Raw genomic sequence first — 21,275 nt, 5'->3', positions numbered from 1 at the left:
ATTACCTCCTTAACGCACTCAAGCTAGAATTGTAGTTATTTTAAACATTTGTATTTTATATGTCCTAAAATTTTAAATATGTTCATAGAAACTTTTATTAATTCTGATCTGTAAAAAGGTTATCCTGATATGGAAGACCCTCCTGGTATAGATTAATGCAGGGAGCTTTGGGAGTTCTAGGTCATACAGAGGGTCTTCTGGGAAACCCTGGACAAAATTGGAACCATGGTAATATGAAAGATCACTCATAACATGAATAACAACAAATAATGTGACTAAACAAGCCTCAGAAATGGTAGTCTCATTTTGATCACTGATTTAACTGCAGTTTAAAAAGACATGAATTATACTTCCTTTGGCCCTACTATCTTTACATCCCCTTAGAAAGTCTCTTTTTCCTTTATTCCCTACTTTATTTATATTTTTAAATTTATTGATTGATTGATTTTAGAGAAGAAGAGAGAGTGATAGAAACATCAATTTGTTGTTTCTCTTATTTATTGTTGTTTCACTTGTTAATTCTTGTATGTGCCCTGACTGGGGACTGAACACGCAACCTTGGCGTATTAGTATGATGCTCTAACCCAGTGGTTCGCAAAGTGTGCACCCAGGTGCACCCTAGAAGATTTCCAGGTGTACCCTATGGTATTCCAGAGAAATATGTCCCTGTTGGGGACCAAAAAACCAACAGAGTTTTTGGAGTTTAGATTTTGGGGGACAGAGGTGTGGGGAATTGGCTATGAGCTGACAACCTGCCTAACCCCCCACCTCACTTGCCTGATTAGGTTGCAAAAGGCTGTTAAGCTGTGGTGCTGGATTGTTTACAGTGTACACTTTACACTACCCTCCATGTTCCCCAGAAAGACTGGAGGCAAGTTTCTTCTATCCTTTGTTTGGTGTCAAGTTAAGATGATATGTATGGTGGGGGTTTTCTGCACTCAACACAGTTAAGAGTAAAAAGAGAGGTACTCTTCAATGTACTGACAAGGAAATGAGAGTTTGCCTTTCAAATATATGCCCAAACATTGAAGAAATCACTAGGACACATCAGGCTCATGTTTCTCATAAACACAAGAATGAAAAAACTTAAACACATTCGCTCCAGGACCTGCCAAATTTACTAAGTCTTACTAAGAATATCTCTCTATATATATGTAAAAAGATAACTTTTTTTAATTTTTTAACTCCTCTTTTTTTACAAATTCTAAACAGCATAACAAAAAATGTAACATAAAAATGGTTTTTAATGTCAATAAGTTTAATTTTGTTGTATTTATTTCATTTAATTACCATAAAAGCACACTTGGGCTTCAGATTTTTTTCTTTAATATTTGACTTAATTATTATAACATATTTCTCAGAACTTTGTATATAGTGTGCCTATAATTATTTGCAGGATTTTAAATGCACCCTGACTTCAAAAAGTTTGAGAACCACTGCTCTAACCAAATGAGCTACCTGGCTAGGACTTCTCCCCCACTTTTATTTATTTATTTATTTATTTATTTATTTATTTATTTATTTATTTATTTTAATTAAAAAAATTTTTATTTATTCATTTTAGAGAAGGGGGGGCAGGAAACATCAACTCCCATATGTGCCTTGACTGGGCAAGCCCAGGGTTTTGAACCAGCAACCTCAGCATTGCAGGTCAAGGCTTGATCACTGCGCCACCACAGGTCAGGCTATCCCCCACTTTTTTTTTTTTTTTACAGAGACACACAGAGAGAGAGTCAGAGAGAAGGACAGATAGGGAAGACAGAAAGGAACGGAGAGATGAGAAGCATCAATCACTAGTTTTTCATTGCGTGTTGTGACACCTTAGTTGTTCATTGATTGCTTTCTCATATGTGCCTTGACCGTGGGCCTTCAGCAGACTGAGTAACCCCTTGCTGGAGCCAGCGACCTTGGGCTCAAGCTGGTGAGCCTTGCTCAAACCAGATGAGCCCGCGCTTAAGCTGGCGACCTGGGGGGTCTCGAACCTGGATCCTTCCGCATCCCAGTCTGACGCTCTATCCACTGCGCCACCACCTGGTCAGGCTATCCCCTACTTTTATTAAAGGTATTCGGTCATTCTCACTTACAGATATATTTCATATAGTCCATTGCAAAGAAAATTTAATTGGTTTTACGGCTATTAATTTTACAGAGAGAGGAGGAGGGAAAGCAAGAAGTATTAAGTGATAGTTGCTTCACTTTAGTTGTTCATTGATTGTTTGCCATATGTGCTTTGACTAGGCAAGGTTAGGGTTTCAAACTGGCAACCTCAGTGTTCCAGGTTAATACTCTATCCACTGTGCCACCACAGGCCAGGCTCCCTATCATTCTTTTCAACCACCCTACCTTCCTATCTATGTACACCTGTGCCCAGATAATAGCAATGTTAAACTATTTACACTACTCTTGACTACTTTTGTGAATCTACAGTAAATTATTTCCTTTTGAGCTCTTGACTACTTTTGTGAATCTACAGTAAATTATTTCCTTTTGTGTGAAATTATACTTCCCCTTACCTCAGTCTGAGAGATCTGGTTTTCTTCTCGTCACTGTGCGATTTTGTCATTACCTCCTTTGAAATCTTCCCTGAATCCCATAGACAAAATGGGCACATCTTTTTTTATGTGTCCAGAGTACATTATTTATTACTTTATGTAGTACTCAGAATATATTATTATAATTTATATCTGTATTGCCACCAGACTTTAAGGCTCTAAACAGCTACAACTATGGTTGGTTGGCTGTTTGATACAACCATCTGTTAGTGCTTGGTTAGTGCAGTGCAGTGCCAAGATCGAATTTCAGTAAATGTTTGTTGTTTATAAAGAAAGAAATGAACTTAACTAGCATTTGTATTTGGTACTTTATTATATACAGAGCCTTTCACAAGAATTATTTGAAGAGAAAGCAGTCCTATGAAATGGTGATATAGATATTATTTTTTTTACGCACATTTTATAGGTAATGAAACTGAAGTTTAGGAAACTTAAGTATGTTTTCCAGGATCACACAGTAAATGGCGGAGCTAAGTAAGAATTAAACTCGCATCTTTTAACAGAAAGGCTGTGTTCATTTTTGTTATACTGGAGTGCTTCCCTGGTTAGGCTCTGGATCTAACCTTGATTACCTAAAAAGTATCTTACTGTGGGTGGCCAAACCTAGTAGACCAAGTTAGAAATGTTCATTTTGGGGGATTCCATATTTTCATTTATTTGTCGGACATTAGATGATATATTTTCATATTACAACAGTACTTCAGTTTTCTGGAATTTCCTCATTTCAAAACAAAGTTTCAGTGCCTTTTACTTGTGTCTTTTTGTTTGTAAACACAGCATCCTACCTAATTCATAACATGGAATATTTTCTTGATAATACTAGAAACAGTTATTAACTGGGTGATTCAACTAACCTTATTTTCTTCTAACTCCACCTACCTTGGAGTTTGTTTTTATAATTATAAATTCCTTTTTGTCTGCATACTTCTTTCTCATTAAATATTAAAGTGGAAAGTGATTTTGCAAAATTTTGGAATAAATGATCAAGAGCTTCTTCTTGGCTTTAATAAAAACCATTATTTTTAGTGTCTACTGAAAGTGTATTAAAAACTAATTTGTTAAAATGCTTAAAGTATAGTATTTATTAAAAAACATTTAGCATGACCAGGCGGTGGCACAGTGGGTAGAGCGTCGGACTGGGATGCGGAAAGACCCAGGTTCGAGACCCCAATGTCGCCAGTTTGAGCGCAGGCTCATCTGGTTTGAGCAAAAGCTCACCAGCGTGGGCCCAAAAGTCACTGGCTTGAGCAAGGGGTTACCTGGTTTGCTGAAGGCCCACGGTCAAGGCACATATGAAAAAGCAATCAATGAACAACTAAGGTGTCGCAACGAAAAACTGATTATTGATGTTTCTCATCTCTCTCCATTCCTGTCTGTCTGTCTCTATCTATCCCTCTCTCTGACTCTCTCTGTCTCTGTAAAACAAAAAAAAACCACATTTAAAACATATGGTAACTAAGATGACTGTTCTAAATGTTGCCTAGAACTTTATATGTAGTGTATAAAATAATCATCTATTTAAATATTTCTTTTTCAGTGGAATTTAGTGATATTAATTGGTGTAATTTCTCCACATAATTTAACATGCTTTTTAAATTTTTAATTGATTTGAGAGAGAAAAAATAATTTATTGTTCCACTTACTTATGCACTCGTTGGTTGATCTTGTGTGTGCCCTGACTAGAAATCACAACCTTGGCATATCGAGAATACACTCTAAACAAATGAGCTAACCAGCCAAGGCCCAACATGCTTTTTAAAAAACATTTAAAACGTTTTTAAATAGCCTACCTAGTGGTGGTGCAGTGGATAGAGCATGGATCTAGGATGTGGAAGTCGTTCCTGGTTCAAAACCCTACGGTTATACTAGATCATGGGCTTGTCAGCTTGAGTGCTGGCTTGCGAGTTTGAGCAAGGGGTCACTGCCTCAGGTTGAGGTGTCCCCCCCCCCCGTTCAAGGCGTATATGAGAAGCAATTAATAACTATGAGTTGATGCTTCTCATTACTCTCTCCCCCCCTTCCTGTCTCTCACTCTCAAAAAATAATTTTTAACATAAAGTTAAAAATTAACTACAGATTTATATTAAACATTTTCTTGAGACCATATATATTTAGTTGCACTTTTGTAACAAAACCATGGTTTCATATGCTTTTAGGCACTTGAAATATTTTAGAAAATCAATCACAATTTTCACAAACTTTGTTCTTTGACCCAGCTAGCTAATTGATATGATATATGTCATCTAAAGTTGCAAGACCGTGTATGTTAAGGTGTCTGCCCTATGCCCAGCATTGTTCAGGTTTTGTGTGTAGGGTTCATAATAAAGAATGGTCTCTGGGGTCTTTTGACTTTTTTTTTTTTTTACAGAGACAGAGAGGGAGTAAGGGAGAGGGATAGACAGGGACAGACAGACAGGAACAGAGAGATGAGAAGCATCAATCATCAGTTTTTTGTTGTGGCACTTTAGTTGTTCATTGATTGCTTTCTCATATGTGCCTTGACCGTGGGGCTACAGCAGACCGAGTAACCCTTTGCTTAAGCCAGAGACCTTGGTTCCAAGCTGGTGAGCTTTGTTCAAACCAGATGAGCCCGCGCTCAAGCTGGCAACCTTGGGATCTTGAACCTGCGTCCTCCGCAGCCCAGTCCGACGCTCTATCCACTGCGCCACTGCCTGGTCAGGCTTGACTTTTAGGGAAGGAAGAAAACATGAAATAGAGTTTTAATACAGTGGTTAGTAAGAATGTGAAAATCTATTGTAAATAAAGATCAGACTTTATGAAGGTGGTCTTTTCATTATGTTTTAAAAGAGGTCTAGGATTTGATTGAGAAAAATAGAAGAGAAATTTCAAATTTAAAAGGAGTTAAAGCATAAAGAGGTAAACATATTTTTAAAGAATGATTAAGCCCAACTTTATCACAGTTTATAATAAGGTCAGTTACTCTTTTTTTTTCCCCTGGTTTTAGCATACTGTTAATATAGTCTTGTCTTTGGTAATGCTGTGATGCTCAGATTGATGGCTTTCATAGTACAAGCGTTTAAATTGTTTGGAGAAATTTGGCTGGATGGAGGTAGAGCTGATAGGCTTCTGAGGTCTTATGTTACGTAGAACTTCAGATTCACAAGAGGGAATTGCTTTACAAATGACATGCTCCTTTTCCTCATTCCCAAAACTGGTCCAGACCTAATCCAAACTCAAGTGGAATACATACAGCCTCACTGGGAAATTTCCTATGATTCAGCCTTGGCATCCTTGTGATTTAGAGGCTATTCAGAAAGCGGTTTAGGATTGAGCTAAAGACATGGTGATTCATTCTGAATTATAAAGCCTAAAGATGAGAGTCAAAGAACCACCTCTAGCTTCTTAGACCTTCATTATTCATGTGAATCAGCAGAACATGATTATTCTCTGAGGATTGAAAACATTTTGCCAGACAATTTGTACTGTGATGGTCAAACTTTTCTTAGTACAACAGCTTACTCGATAATCTTTTCTATGGTAAAAAAAAAAAAGAAGTAGCAATATGTATATGTCCTCTGCCTTTAAAGATGACAAAGGAATCATCAGGTAAAGTATCCTACATCTTGATAGTGGCTCTTTGCTGCATATACTCAACTACTACAATCTACACATTTCTATACTTTCTGTTCTCGTAAGTTTTATTAGGTGGTTCCAATTTGAACTATATTTTATATGTATTAGTAATTTGCCAATTTAGTTAAAATCAACTCCCTTTAAGTCAAGCTAATCTCTTTAAAAGTTATGATGAAAGGAAAAGCAGTACTGAACAGTTCAGATGATAAAAAGACCTTTCTTTGGTCAGATTACAGTTAAAACCTGCCAACTGTTTTTTATTTTTATATATTAAGGAAATTTTTTTAGTTAATCATGCTGCACCCAAGATGTATTTTATGAACATGTTTCAGATGTCTGTATTTAGTAGTAGGCATATGAAAGTTATTTTAATTAGGATTTCAGGGGTGCTTTGATTAGCCAAAATAATATTTTCTAGGAGAATCTCTGTTATTCTAGCAGATACTAACTCTAAATAGAGTTTGTTGTGTGTTTGTTTTTTTTTGTTTTAGTCGGCCGTATACCAACAAGGTCATCACTTTATGGTACCGTCCACCTGAACTGCTGTTAGGAGAAGAACGATATACACCAGCTATTGATGTATGGAGCTGTGGGTAAGATAGGGTTATTGACTGGTTTAATTTACCTGAAACTTTCATTAGTAAAGTAAAATCTTATCATTTGGTAATGATGGGTATTTTTTTTATTAGATGTATCCTTGGCGAACTCTTTACTAAAAAACCTATATTTCAAGCAAATCAGGAACTTGCACAACTAGAATTAATAAGGTAAGCTCATGATTGTAATATTTGCTGGGAGGGAGTTATTATACTCTGTAGGAAATTTAAAATCTTTCAGACTGTGTTTTCAGCAGAACAACAGCATGGATCTCTCGAAGGCTGTAATGACTGCTGAATGGAGGAGGAATTAGAATGCAGGCGTTTTGATACTTGATCTAGTAAAACTAAGGCTCTTTTAAAAATGATTGATTGATTGATTGATTGATTGATTTTAGAGAAAAAGGTAGGGGGAAGAGAGAGAAATACCAATTTGTTGTCCCACTTACAATGCATTTATTTGTGGATTCTTGCATGTGCTCTGACCAACCTCACATGTGCGACCTGAACTCACAACCTTGGTGTGTTGGGACAACACTGACCAACTGAGCTACTTAGCCAGGGCAAGAATTAAGGTTCTTAAAGTTCCTGAATCTTTTTTGTGATTAAATCAAAGCGCTTATAGTCAAAAAGATAGTACTGGAAAGAGTGATAAATATGAGGGAGGAGAAAATAAATGGTAGATAATTATTTTTTTAAGTATGGCAGGATAGAAGAATTAATGTTTTGAAATATTGTAAAGAAATACTTTATTTTATATACATCTGTGCATGTTTATATGTATATATATGCATGTATGTATACTCAACAAAATACATGCATCTGTCTTCTATTATAGGTTTTCATTATGTGGAGGCCATCATAAGGCCTAGGTTATAAGGAGTTACCATACATTAGTCACCTTTCTCTTCATCTAATATTTTTAAATAAACTTTTTTTAAAGAGGTTTTTTTCTTATATAATACTGTTAATTTACAAGTTGTAAGATTTGCATGAGTGTTTCAAACTATAAATGAAAACTTTTAGAAAAGATATTGGTATGAGACACAAATACCAATATACTCTAAATTATCCCTTCAACAAACTTAATGGATTAATAGATGCTTTCCATTTTCTCTGTAAATAATATTAGCTTAGATATCATGGCAAGCTGAATTTTTACAGCTAGTAGACTACTCTCTTTGTAACTCTTATAACTATATATTTATTCCACCAGTTGAAGAGTGTGGTGACTGAGGTAATTGTTTTTAATCTTTTATGCCATTTTATTGTATATTTGTCATTTAATTAAATATTAAATGTACAGATGCAGCGCTCTGCAAGTACTTGACAGAGTTGCTGTCAAATTAATTAGGAATGGGCAAGTAACTATATGTTAGAAAGAAAACTGTATGTTTAAAATTTAGAAGGCAATGTTTTAAATTCTTGATGGGCGTTGTTATGGGTGTGGTTTATATAAGAAAGCTTATGCAGAATCCCATTCATTGAATCTTGTGTTCAGAGAGGCGGCCTTGGCTAGAGCCGCCTCTCTGAACACAAGAGATTGGAGATTGTCAAGTGATTGGAGAATAAATATCCACTTTCAGTTAAAATAAAATGTTTAAATTATGTATCTCTGTATCTTATTTTAAAAGTGATTTCCTATCATTTTTTTAGATAACCTACTGTTTGTCCTGATTGTATTGTATACTAGGGAATCTATTAATAATTAGCTACATTATGCAAGCCTTGTTCTAAGAATTTCACTTGAATTGGGCTCAGTTAAGCTCTATAACAATCCTATGTCTTCTTTTTAATGTTAAGAGCACTGGACCTTACAGAAGTCAAGTATTTGTCCAGAGTCAGACAGTAGCAATAGCATGGTGGCAAAATCGAAATATAAACCTATTTACCTCAGTATCTAACATTTAACCAACTCTCAGTAGTTTGTAGGAAGTAAAACTTCCTGCAACTTCTTACAGAATCACTATGACAAACACCAAAATGACAAAGACAACATGAAAAATTTCTACAGAATATTAATCCAGAAATTAAGAGATTCACCAATAATCTCCAGCTTTTCATTAGAAAATTAACTTTCAGAAAGCCAAGTAAAATTCATCTCAAGAATATAAAGGATATTTTAGTTTTAGGAAGTTTATTATTATAACTTTATTATAATATAAGTAAAATAATATGTTTATCTTGATAGGTATTGAATAGGCATTTGCTAGAAATATAAACTGCTAAAGCACTAAGGAAATATAGAGGGATATTTCTTTAACATGATAAAAATATGTATCACAAAGTGGGAACTAGAATAACATGTGGTGGTGAAATAATAGAAGTAAAATCGAGAGTGAGAAAAAGTTGTCTGCTAGTATCATTATTTAAAGAGTATTTTATAAGTATCAACCAATTGCCTAATAGAAAAGGGATGCAATAAAAAGTATAATTAGTGAAAACATGAAAGCAGTATTGTCATAATTTGTATATGATAATATCGCATATATGTATGCATGGGTGTAACACACAAGGGAATCACCTGATACACCTTAAATTAAAAGTTTGGTAAAATGACAAGTGTTAAGAAAATGTGTGTGTGTTGTGTGTACACCAAAATGTAGTAATATATATTATATATGAATACATACATACTAAAAACAATAGCTTTTATAAAATAAGAACCAATAATAATTAGTTAGCTGACCTGTGGTGGCGCCGTGGATAAAGTGTCATCCTGGAAACGCTGAGGTTGCCAGTTCAAAACCCTGGGCTTGCCTGGTCAAGGCACATATGGGAGTTGGTGCTTTCTGCTCCTCCCCCCTTCTCTCTCTCTCTCTCTCTCTCCCCCCCCCTCTTTATAATGAATAAATAAAATTAAAAAACAATAATAATTAGTTAGAAACATAGTGGCCTGACCAGTGGTGGCACAGTTTAGAGCGTTGACCTGGGATGCTGAGGTCCTAGGTTTGAAAACCTGAAGTTTCCAGCTTAAGGGCAGGCTTGCTGGCTTTTAGCCCAAGGTCACTGGCTAGAGCAGGGGTCCCCAAACTTTTACACAGGGGGCCAGTTCACTCCCTCAGACCATTGGAGGGCCGGACTATAAAAAAAACTATGAACAAATCCTTATGCACACTGCACATATCTTATTTTAAAGTAAAAAAACAAAACGGGAACAAATACAATATTTAAAATAAAGAACAAGTAAATTTAAATCAACAAACTGACCAGTATTTCAATGGGAACTATGCTCCTCTCACTGACCACCAATGAAAGAGGTGCCCCTTCCGGAAGTGCAGCAGGGGCCAGATAAATGGCCTCAGGGGGCCACATGAGGCCCGCGGGCCGTAGTTTGGGGACCCCTGGGCTAGAGCAAGGGGTCACTGGCTCAGCTTGAGTTCCTTGGTCAAGATATGTATGAAAAGCAATCATTGACCAACTAAAGTGCCACAACTATAAGTTGATGCTTCTCATCTCTCTCTCTCTCTCTCTCTCTCTCTCTCTCTCTCTCTCTCTCTCTCTCAAAAAAAAAGTAGTGGATGGGAAAGAAGCTTTTTAAAAAACCACCCAGGAATATTCAAAACTATAATGTCCCAAATTCTTCAAATTATAAAGAAGATTTGAATAAATATTGGAGAGGCATATCTTATTTTTGTCTAGGATGTCTTAATTGTTTTTAAAGATGAGCGTTCTTCCTATATCACTATAGTTCTAAATGAGAATTTCAAGACATTTTTTGAAGTGATTGATTTTAATGTTCATCCCAGAAAGATAAACATGAAAATAACCAAGAAAATTCTTTAAAAAAAGGAAAATTTGGCATATGTTAAAACAAAATTATAGTAACTATTAAAACCATTTTGAACTGGTACAAGATACATAGATAAACAGTGGAATTACATGGCAAGTCCAGGAATTAAGCAAGTATTTTTGGACCTTAGATTATAATACATAAGATATATCAAGTCAGGGGATTAATTGAACAGTATTGATTGCTGGTTGTGTGCCATTTACTAGGTTCTTAGGATACACTGGAGGGTCAAGATTGTTCCTTCAGTGCCTAGTAACTGGAACACAACTTTTGCTACTTTATGGTTGGAGGAGACAGGCAAAACAAACAATAAAATATATCAGGTAGTTATAAGTGTAAGAGGATAGAAAATGTTAGGAGGTAGTGTTGTGTTGTAGTTAGTAAGGAATGTCTTTCCCATGAAGTATTGTTTGATCGGAGATTCAAAAGAAATCAAGGAACAGCAAAGTAATAATCCTGAGGCATGAGTGTACTTGAGTTATTTTATGAGCATGTTATCTCAGTTAGTGAGTCATCTGGGAAAAGAAAGCTCAGTCTGTCCACTTAGTAGCGTACTATCAAGTAATTAAAAAGAAAATGGTAGATCTAGAGATATTAACATGGAAAAACAACAAAATTCAGTGAAAAGATCAGTTTTCCAGAAGGATATGTTTGATATGATCCCATTTAGGTAAAACAAACACATTAAGAGTCTGGCGCATTGTCTAGCTGAACACAGACCTGTTTTACTTTCCAGTTTATATATTTCAGATTGTTTTTTGTTTTGTTGATAGGATATTAAATATTTTAAAACAGAAAAAGATGCTTCAACTTTGATTCTGTAGCATTAATTATTTTTAAAACAAGAACAAAACTGGAAGTTTCTGATAAGTCTCCCTGTTGAAAGAGGCAGCAAAGTATATTGAAAAGGGGTGGGCTTTGGAACAGACCTCAGTTCTAATGACCACTTAGCTACTTCCTGCTCTTGTGACTTACGGTAAGTTTCATGATGTTCTGTTTGTTTCTTCAATAGTAAGACAGGACTTAAAATATACTTAGGGTTGTAAGAATTAAGTAAATATAAGTTTTCTAATACATACTTCTCACTCTTATCTTATTTGCAATAATGTTGGGATCTTTCTCCCTTCTAAACAAAAGCCTCAGGAATGATGAGTTCTAGAGTTTGTATTTTAAAAATATGTATGAACTGATCAAGAGTGGAGATGCTCATCAGAATCTATCTTAAAGAGCTTTATACAACTACAGTAGTCAAGTAATCTGTATTTTGCCTTATTTCAAAAGGTATCTTAGGCAGATTACAAAAATTTGTGATAGAAGAGCATGTGTTAAAAAATGATGGCAAAAGAGAGTGAAAAACAAAGGTGAGGAAAAAAAGGGATGAATGAGATGCAATGTTTTTATACTAGTCAACCCTTATAAGACTTCTAGCAGCTAATGAAAGAGACTTCATATATCACACAACGTACATTGCTTATAAAATAAAAGGTACTTATAATCATGGAAGAAATTAAAAATAGATAGGAATGAAAAGAATCCTTCGTGTCTATTCAGCCTTCCCCTCTTTCCCCCACTGTTCTTACCCTGAAAGCCTCAGGCCTAGATGGTGACACAGATGAAACTTTAGAAGTTTTAATGGTACAGGCTTTGGTTTTTCAGAACATAGGAAAAGAGAAGTTCCTGTATTTTTAAAAATGAGGAATGTATACCTTTTATAAATCAATAGCATAAAAATTCTGTAGACTTGTGCTTAATCATTTTTGTCTTGAAACTTATTTACACTTTTAAAAATTATGACTGCTCCCCAGGAGGTTTTGTTTATGTTGATTGTATCTATTGATATTTACCACATTAGAAATCAAAACTGAGAAATTAAAAATATTTTTAATTTATTTTAAAATAATGTTAAAAATAACATCTAAAATTGTAAAAAGTCATTATTTTCCAAATGGAAATAAATGTTGGTGGAAAGAATAGCCTTGTTATATATTTTTACCTATCTTTTAATGTTTGGCTTAGTAAATTACATCTGGGATCCTCATGTCTGTGATACTCTGTTCTCACTAGTCTTTTCAGGTAATTGTGTATATTCTGTTTTGAAACTGTACTAAATAAATGGTAATTTTTTACAGGTTAGTTAAAATGTGCAGTCTGAAACCAAATAAAGGAATATTTTGTACTTTGGTATTTTGAAATCCTCTGGTTTTTCCTGCACTCTGAATGGATCTTTTACAACTATGATGATTTTGTAAATTATGTATTGGTCATTTGGGAAATATTGTATAACTGAATTGAGCATCTCTTTCAAATGTAACATTTTATTATATATTATTTGTTATTACCACTACTCTCATCAGAAAAGCCTGCAAAGCTGTCAGTTTCATGGTTTACATTTTCTAGTATTCTGATTTTATTCTAAAAGCTCAAATTGTATAATTGACTTTAAATACTGCAATTGTCTTCCTTGAAGTAACAAGCTGACTTTGATTATATTTGAGAAAACGTCTGACAGATACCAAAGTCTGAATGACCATAGTTTGTTAGTTGTTCTTGCAGGTATAAAAGGTGGGCCATGAATAAAGCAGTTACTTCAGCTTGCAATTGAAACACTTGTATAGGATCTTGTCATGGTAGCTATCAGACTTTGTTGTGCAGTAGAAGTAAGTGCTTTATGAGTATTTTCTATTTCATCATTGAGAATATTGAAACAATGTATATTCAAGTGTTATGATTCAATAACATTAGTATTTTTTACTGCTTCAACAATACATTCTTAAGTGAAACTGGCTTACCCCCTCCCCTGAGATTGTGTGGTGGTGAAGAGTACTTATTGCTATTGTTTGATGTCACTACCTTGAATAATGCTAAGGTGGTGATAGTTTTACCCACCATTGGCTTTGTACCCTTAGTGCAAAGTTGATATATTGAAAAAAGGGAAATAATGTCTGAATGTAATACCTTTATTTATTTATTTATTTTTAAGTAAGAGGAAGGGAGATAGAGAGAGAGACTCCTGTATGCACCCTGACCAGGGGATCCACCTGGCAGCCCCATCTGGGGCTGATGCTCGAATCAACTGAGCTATGTTCAGCACCCTTGGCCAACACTCAAACCAGTCCAGCCACTGGCTGCAAGAGGGGAAGAGAGAAAGAAGGGGGAAAGGGAGGAGGAGAGAAGCAGATGGTTGCTTTTCATGTGTGTCCTGATCGAGGATAGAACCCAAGACTTCGCACACAAGGCTGACGCTCTATCCACTGAACAAACCAGCCAGGGCTCTTAGTAATGCCTTTAACTTGCCAGACTCTTGAAGGATCTAGGGGATACCTAGATTTGAAAACTGGTGCTGTATATTAATCTCACATGGGGATTGATGCAGAACAAATTGACAAGTAGAACACAGCACTATACTTAAAATAATAGTTCTTTTATTAGGCCTAGGTAGTATTTTTTTTTGAATGTAAGGATCTTTAAGTATTAGGAAATCTGTTAATATTATAGCAACTAGTAGCCCAGGGAAGAAAATGCAGGTAATGAGTATAATGTTTCTTTTTTTCTTTCTTTTTTTTAATTAGGGTGAGTCTAGTTAACAATAGAAGTTTTCTAAAAATCAAACTGATAAAGCTAAGGTATCCTTTAAGTATGTAAAAGCCACAAAAATAAAGCACATTGTAAAAAAAAGAATAAATGAATGCTTCCTTAACAGAATGTATGTGTGAATTTGTGTATCTTTATTTGTAAATATCTTTATTATGTATTGTGTTTTTCAAACCAAAGTCATCATCCTTCCCAGTGGTAAGCAATAAAAGTACTCCCACTAAAATCAGAAACAAAATAAAATCACTCAGTATTGTGTAGTGCATCATTATCATTTTAACATTGTTTTGGAATTGCTATATAATGTAACATACCATACCATACGATAAAGAGATAAAGATATTAAAGCAAATGAATTCTGATTATTGGTAGTACAATTATAAACTTGGAAAGCCTCAAAGAAACAACTACTAAAACTGTTAGGAATCATCAGATGGCTGCCTTAATTTTGTATGTCTAATTTCAAGTGTTTCTGTAAGAAAATTTTCTCAGTTACTGTTTAGGAAATATAAGGATAACAACACATTTTTAAAAATGAAAAATAAAACCCTTAAAAAGAAATGTGTAAGAGCTACGTAACCAGGCGGTGGTGCAGTGGATAGAGTATCAGCCTGGGATGCAGAGGATTCAGGTTTGAAACTCGAAATCGCCAGATTGAGTGTGGGCTCATCGGCTTGAGAGTAGTGTTGCTAGCTTGAGCGTGAAATCATAGACATGACCCCATGGTTGCTGCCCTGAGCCCAAAGGTCGCTGGCTTGAAGCCCAAAGTTGCTGGCTTGAGCAAGGGGTCACTGGCTTGGCTGGAGGCCACCCCCTCCTCCTGGGCAAGTCACATATGAGAAAGCAATCAATGAACAATTAAGGTGCCACAACAAAGAATTGATGCTTCTCATCTCTCTCCCTTCCTGTCTGTCTGTCCCTCTCTGTCTCCCATGCTAAAAATATATATATGTATGTATATATATGTGTGTGTGTGTATACATGTATATGTATATATATGGAAATACATATATGTATATACACATAGGTATATATGTGTATATACATATGTATGTGTGTGCACACAAGATTTAATTGAACTACATGTAAATGAAGGAAATATAAAAATATTTGTAGGATGGAAATATTAAGCTTTGTAAGGATAGCAATCCTTTCTGAATAAATTCAGAGCAGCTGTTGAATCCTCACAGAATTCTCCTACTTTTGGAATGTGGCATTATTGATTGTATATTTCTTCTGTAAGGGAATTCTGAGAAATTAGAGAAATGGGTAGATAGAGGGGTTTGTCTTGTCAGCCTCATAAAAAATATAAAGTTACTACATACATAGTATTGACACCAGAAAATATAAATCAGATCCGAATAAATTTCTAAAATAGAGCTCAGATATTTGGGATTTAGCATATGATGCATTTTAAGACATCTTTAGTAAATGATTTTGGGATAGTTGACTGGCCACAGGCATGGATTTTGCTAATATACAGTTATTATCAGTTCCCATCTACTTCCTAGCTTCTAGTAAAGTCCCATGCCTCAGTATTAGTCTATTATGTACGCTGTTTACCGATTAGATAACTTTATTACTTAGATGTTTTGCCATAACACGTATAATAAAATAATTGAAACTCTTTAGCTAAGAGGTAATGAAACATATTCATTGTAAAGCTATTAATGGGCCAGATGTTATGTCATTTAATTTCATATGTCCAAAGTGAAATTAATCTCCATTTTTACGAAATAAGAAACATTTTTACACAATGCAATTTGATCAGTATAACAGGATGCTAAAGTTGGTTTTCAAAGTTTGTCTTCGTCATACAGTTGACCCTTGAACAACACGGGGGTTTGGGACACCCATCCCCATGTGCAGTCAAAAATCTGAGTATAATTTTTGACTTACCCAAAACTTAACTACTATATCATATTAATAGCCTACTGTTGACCAGAAGCCTTATCAATAACAAGCAGTTAATAAATATTTTGTTATATGTATTATTTACTGTATTCTTACAATAAAGTAAGGTAGAGAAAGAATGTTTTAAGAGAAAATAGAAGAAAAAATACACTTACAGTATTTATTGAAAGAAATCTCTATATAAGTGGGCTTGTGCAGTTCGGACCTGTGTTTAGGATCTACTGTAGTCGGGCAAACTGTTTCTTACACCTGTATTGTGTGGCGCCACTTTATCTTCAGATAAACCTCCCTGAGCTCTAAATTGCTTCTGTACTGATTTCCTCAGTCTTCCTCCTAAATGTCTGTTCTTGGCCATGTCCATATCTTTACCTGTGTACTTCCCTACTTCTCTTTGCCAGTAACATATGTCTTGTATTCCCTTTCCCCCTTGTCTGTTAAGTGACATGGTTTCCAAACTATAATTGAGCAAGAGAAACACATGTAAACAACTAAAATACAAAGCAGGATGAAATAGTGTCAAAAGAAACAAGTAACATGCAAAAATGATACGTACTTTTGAGTAGCATTGAGGATACAGAAAACTATGAATGGATTATTTTTGTTTAGGCTCGACAAATGAAAAGGATTCAGCCAGGTAGTATCTGGGGAGAAGGAATATGTCCACTGAGATGGAGGTGTGGCTAGTCTGTGGGGAGAGATGGATTGGCAGCTGAGACTAGGGATGGCAGTGTAGGACCAGATCATGAAAAAGCTGTGCTCCTGAGGTTGGCCTTCTTTATAAGAAAACTATTATATTTTCCAGGAGGTTGCGAAAACTAGGTTGTAAGGAAGAAAATATTGGGAGTGAACAAAGAATAAAATTTTTATCACGTTTTTAAAGCTCGGGCTTATAAAAATCCTAAACTATAGTAGTTTCCCATTATTCGCGGTTTTGATTTCAGTAACCCACGATCTGAAAATGCTAAATGTAATGTTCCATAAATAAACAATAAGTTTTTAAATTGCACGCTGTTCCTAGTAGTGTGATGAAATTTTATGTCATCCCGCTCCTTCCCACCTGGGACATGAACCATCCCTTTGTCCAGCGTGTCCACGCTGTATTAGGGTGAGTACGGTACAAATGAGATATTTTGAGAGAGAGAGAGACCACATTCATATAGCTTTTATTACAGAATACTGTTATAATTCTGTTTGATTATTAGAATTACTTTGTTACTGTGCCTAATTTATAAGTTAAACTTGATTATAGGTATGTATGTATGTATGTATGTATGTATAGAAAGAAAAACAGCACCCCTAGAATTTGGTACTATTCATGGTTTCAGGCATCCACTTGGGATCTTGAAACATATCCACCATAGATAGAGATTATTGTATATTGAAAAAAAAAGCACAGTTTGGGTGTCATATTGCTTTAAAAAATGTAAGAGGTTGTCTTACACAGTTAAGTGTGTGTTTCTGAGATAGCATTCTCTAAAGCTCAGCATAGGAATGTTTGACAATTTTAGTTGTCAAATGTTTATACACATTGGTACATGCATTTATATTTATGTATGTATAGAAATTTTTACTTTTAGTTATACATGGACCTTTTTACATTTAAAGATCAGCTGATCATTATATATACAATATACATTTATCCTTTGAATATATTCTCATTACTCAGTATACTCAAGCATATTTAACCAATTTCTAATCTACAGTTACCAAAATCAGTTTTTAACTGTTGACAGCTGGAGTTGCATATTTGTTATAGCAGTAATTCTATAAATTATAATAAGGATTTACTAATTAATATAAAAATAATTAAGGTTTTCAATATATAGATAAGCAAAGAGTTAAATCAGTTAAAATTGCTAAGTACCTTGAAATCAATAACACAATTTTAAAGAACTTGTTTGTTTTTGGAATGTTACTTTTAGTGTCCTCCAACTGACAGAATTCAGCAGTCCTTACAATATACTTACCTTCCTGAGTGTAATATATCTGTTTCTGCTATTATTGCAAACGTCATGATATTCATGAGGAGAGGTGATGCCAGATACCTGTAAAACCAGAGAAAGACATATATTGAACTCTAGTTCCTTAAAATTGGCATAATTTTTTTTATTTTGGTTCAAAATATGATCGGCATGTATTGAGTGTTAATTTTGTTTTAAGATTTGATTTTATGAACAGTAAGATTTGCTTTCTGGGAACTGGAATGTTTGGAGTATTAGAAATATCTGCTCAAAATAAGTTGATTTCTTGAAACAAGTAATTAGGTAGGTTGGGATGACTAAAATATTTAATGGAAATTCCTATACTTATATCAGGATATAAATGAGTTGATATTTTTTATTAGTAGTTGTATGTATTACTTTGTGTAGTTTATAGTGATGTTCTTCTTTTTGTGTGTTTAGCCGTATATGTGGGAGTCCATGTCCTGCAGTGTGGCCTGATGTAATCAAACTACCATATTTCAACACCATGAAACCAAAGAAGCAATATCGTCGAAAGTTAAGAGAAGAATTTGTTTTGTAAGAAGGGGTTGCTTAAACATCCATATTGTATTGAATGTGTTTTTGTTTTGTTTTTTAGTTATTTTTGTGAATTCTAAATGTCACTGTATCCTCTGACTCAGAGTAGACCTATCACAATTCTTCTATGTCATTTTATTTTGAGTTTTCTTTGCTACATGCAAATTATCATTTTACCCATTTTACCACCATTATGGAATCAGTGTTTTGGGTTTGTGTGTTAGTTTTGGTGCTTATATGAAAGAATTTTAATAGTATTTTAAATTTTAATGAAAGGTCTTTCAAGTTACTTGAGCTCAGGTTTTTATTTTGTTGGAGGAAACTATTCTAATCAAATCTTACGTTAAAACAGCAAATAGCCCATAGAGTAATAAAATATACTTTCATTTGCCAAGTTTAAAATTACTTAGTATAATAGTTACAAAAATATGCAAAACTATTTTTTTCAAACAAAAATTGGAATTTACTGGAATAAAGTATTATCAATATGTCACAAAATGCTAGTATTTGAAATAAGCTTCTAAAGAAACATTAAACTTGTGTCAGAGAACATGTATGACGTTTGTAACCCTCTCCTGTCAGTATTCCTGCAGCTGCGCTAGACCTATTTGATTACATGCTCGCCTTGGATCCTAGTAAGCGCTGTACTGCAGAACAGGCTCTGCAGTGTGAGTTCCTGAGGGATGTGGAACCCTCTAAAATGCCTCCACCAGAGTAAGTGACTTCGTATTATTATTAGATCTCAACTATAAAGGATCTGTCAGAAGCTTTTTCATGATTAGTTAAGTAAAAAGAAATAGAATAATAGTAAAGCACATAATTTGCACATCGCATAGAATTCAGAACCTTGTTTAATGTTTAGCTAACTGGAACTAGCAAAAGTAGCCTTCCTGGAGATAATTTTATTAAAATATTTTAACTCTTAAGAAAATATTACTGCTGCAGCTTATTGTTTGCTGCCCAAACGACTGATCATGCTACTATGTAGTTGCTATTGCTAACATTTTGAGTGCTAATGCTAAACATGTTTCATGTGTTGTGTTAATCTTTAGAGTACTTTCAGGTAGGTATTATTTTTTACCACCACCATTTTACAGAGGAGGAAGCAGGCTCAAAGAGGTTAAGAAACTTGCCCAAGGATACAAATATAGTAAAGGGTGGAGCCAGTTCTGGAATGCAAGTTAGTCCAATAAAAGGAAGAAGTTCTGAAATATTTCTTGGCAGACAGTATAATAGGACTTTTTTTTATCATTGGATAAAAAAGTATTAGTATCAAGAACCCATATTGAATGAGTATATTGTCCACTGGGGGGTAGCATGCATATAGTTTGGGAGTCCCAGAATAGCTAGGTTCTTGAAACTTTACTCTTGTGGCTCCTGTAATTTCTCTAGGATTAATTTGGGGAAAAGGGTAGGACAGAGCATTTTATTTGGTTTTTCTTTTCTTTTTTTTTTTTTTTTTTGTATTTTTCTGAAGCTGGAAACGGGGAGAGACAGTGAGACAGACTCCCGCATGCGCCCGACCGGGATTCACCCGGCACGCCCACCAGGGGCGATGCTCTGCCCCTCCGGGGCGTCGCTCTGTCGTGACCAGAGCCACTCTAGCGCCTGGAGCAGAGGCCAAGGAGCCATCCCCAGCGCCCGGCCATCTTTGCTCCAATGGAGCCTTGGCTGCGGGAGGGGAAGAGAGAGAGAGGAAGGAGGGGGGAGTGGAGAAGCAAATGGGCACTTCTCCTATGTGCCCTGGCTGGGAATCTAACCTGGGTCCCCCGCACGCCAGGCCAACGCTCTACCGCTGAGCCAACCGGCCAGGGCCTATTTGGTTTTTCTTAGTAAGATCTACAAACTTGCCTGACCTGTGGTGGCACAGTGGATAAAGCATTGACCTGGAAATGCTGAGGTCGCCGGTTCGAAACCCTGGGCTTACCTGGTCAAGGCACATATGGGAGTTGATGCTTCCAGCTCCTCCCCACCTTCTCTCTCTCTCCTCTCTCTCTCTCCCTCTCTGTCTCTCTCTCTCCCTTTCTCTCTCTAAAATGAATAAATAAAATTAAAAAAAAAGATCTACAAACTTTGTAGGGATTTTCTTAATAATTTAAAAAGTGATAATGAGCATCATAAAAGCAAGCCTATCCATAATAATAAAATGTTTCCACATAATACAGTTAGCAAATTGTAAATGAACAAACATAGGTTTTGGAGTTGGAATCCTGACTTTTGTACTTATCACTCAGATTGGCCTTACTGTATTTCTGTGAGAGTGTCATATCTCTCAGCTTCATTAAGTTTTTGCTGTATATGAATAGCTTTTGTGGGATGATTTGAAAGGATATATCAATTTGACTTGTTGAGGGAGCTGTATTATTCATTGTTGAATTGCTTCATGGGGTTGTTTTTTGGCTAATCAATTGTATTAGCAGTCTTGGCCCTGGCCGGTTGGCTCAGTGATAGAGCGTCGGCCTGGCATGTAGAAGTCCTGGGTTCGATTCCCGGCCAGGGCACACAGGAGAAGCGCCCATTTGCTTCTCCACCCCTCCCCCTCTCCTTCCTCTCTGTCTCTCTCTTCCCCTCCCGCAGCCAAGGCTCCATTGGAGCAAAGATGGCCCGGGCGCTGGGGATGGCCCCTTGGCCTCTGCCCCAGGCGCTAGAGTGGCTCTGGTCGCAGCAGAGCGACGCCCCCTGGTGGTCAGAGCGTCGCCCCCTGGTGGGCGTGTGG

General features: G+C 35.6%; 2 protein-coding genes across 3 annotated transcripts in view; one reads left to right on the top strand and one right to left on the bottom strand.

The window, feature by feature from the left end:
• MPLKIP (M-phase specific PLK1 interacting protein) overlaps positions 1-21,275 on the bottom strand; it is a 146,133-nt gene that overhangs the window by 47,112 nt on the left and 77,746 nt on the right. The window contains exons 2-3 of one of the 2 annotated variants that reach the window (XM_066272111.1): positions 18,008-18,085; positions 13,007-15,375 (exon numbers count right to left, since the gene is read on the bottom strand). In XM_066272111.1, the coding sequence (XP_066128208.1) occupies positions 15,343-15,375; positions 18,008-18,085 (111 nt within the window). In that variant the 3' untranslated portion in view covers positions 13,007-15,342. Of the gene's footprint in view, positions 1-13,006; positions 15,376-18,007; positions 18,086-21,275 lie in introns of those variants that run through there. The other variant, XM_066272112.1, reaches the window with a different exon arrangement.
• The window catches only part of CDK13 (cyclin dependent kinase 13), a 128,996-nt gene that overhangs the window by 90,341 nt on the left and 17,380 nt on the right, over positions 1-21,275 (top strand). The window contains exons 8-11 of the mRNA XM_066272102.1: positions 6,638-6,739; positions 6,836-6,913; positions 18,443-18,559; positions 19,142-19,273. Of these exons, the coding sequence (XP_066128199.1) occupies positions 6,638-6,739; positions 6,836-6,913; positions 18,443-18,559; positions 19,142-19,273 (429 nt within the window). The remainder of the gene's footprint in view (positions 1-6,637; positions 6,740-6,835; positions 6,914-18,442; positions 18,560-19,141; positions 19,274-21,275) is intronic.

Source organism: Saccopteryx bilineata, chromosome 4 (assembly GCF_036850765.1).
Source record: "Saccopteryx bilineata isolate mSacBil1 chromosome 4, mSacBil1_pri_phased_curated, whole genome shotgun sequence".
In the NCBI taxonomy this organism is placed as follows: domain Eukaryota; kingdom Metazoa; phylum Chordata; class Mammalia; order Chiroptera; family Emballonuridae; genus Saccopteryx; species Saccopteryx bilineata.
Note: the sequence above shows the minus strand (reverse complement) of the source record. Positions and strands in the feature narration are given on the sequence as shown.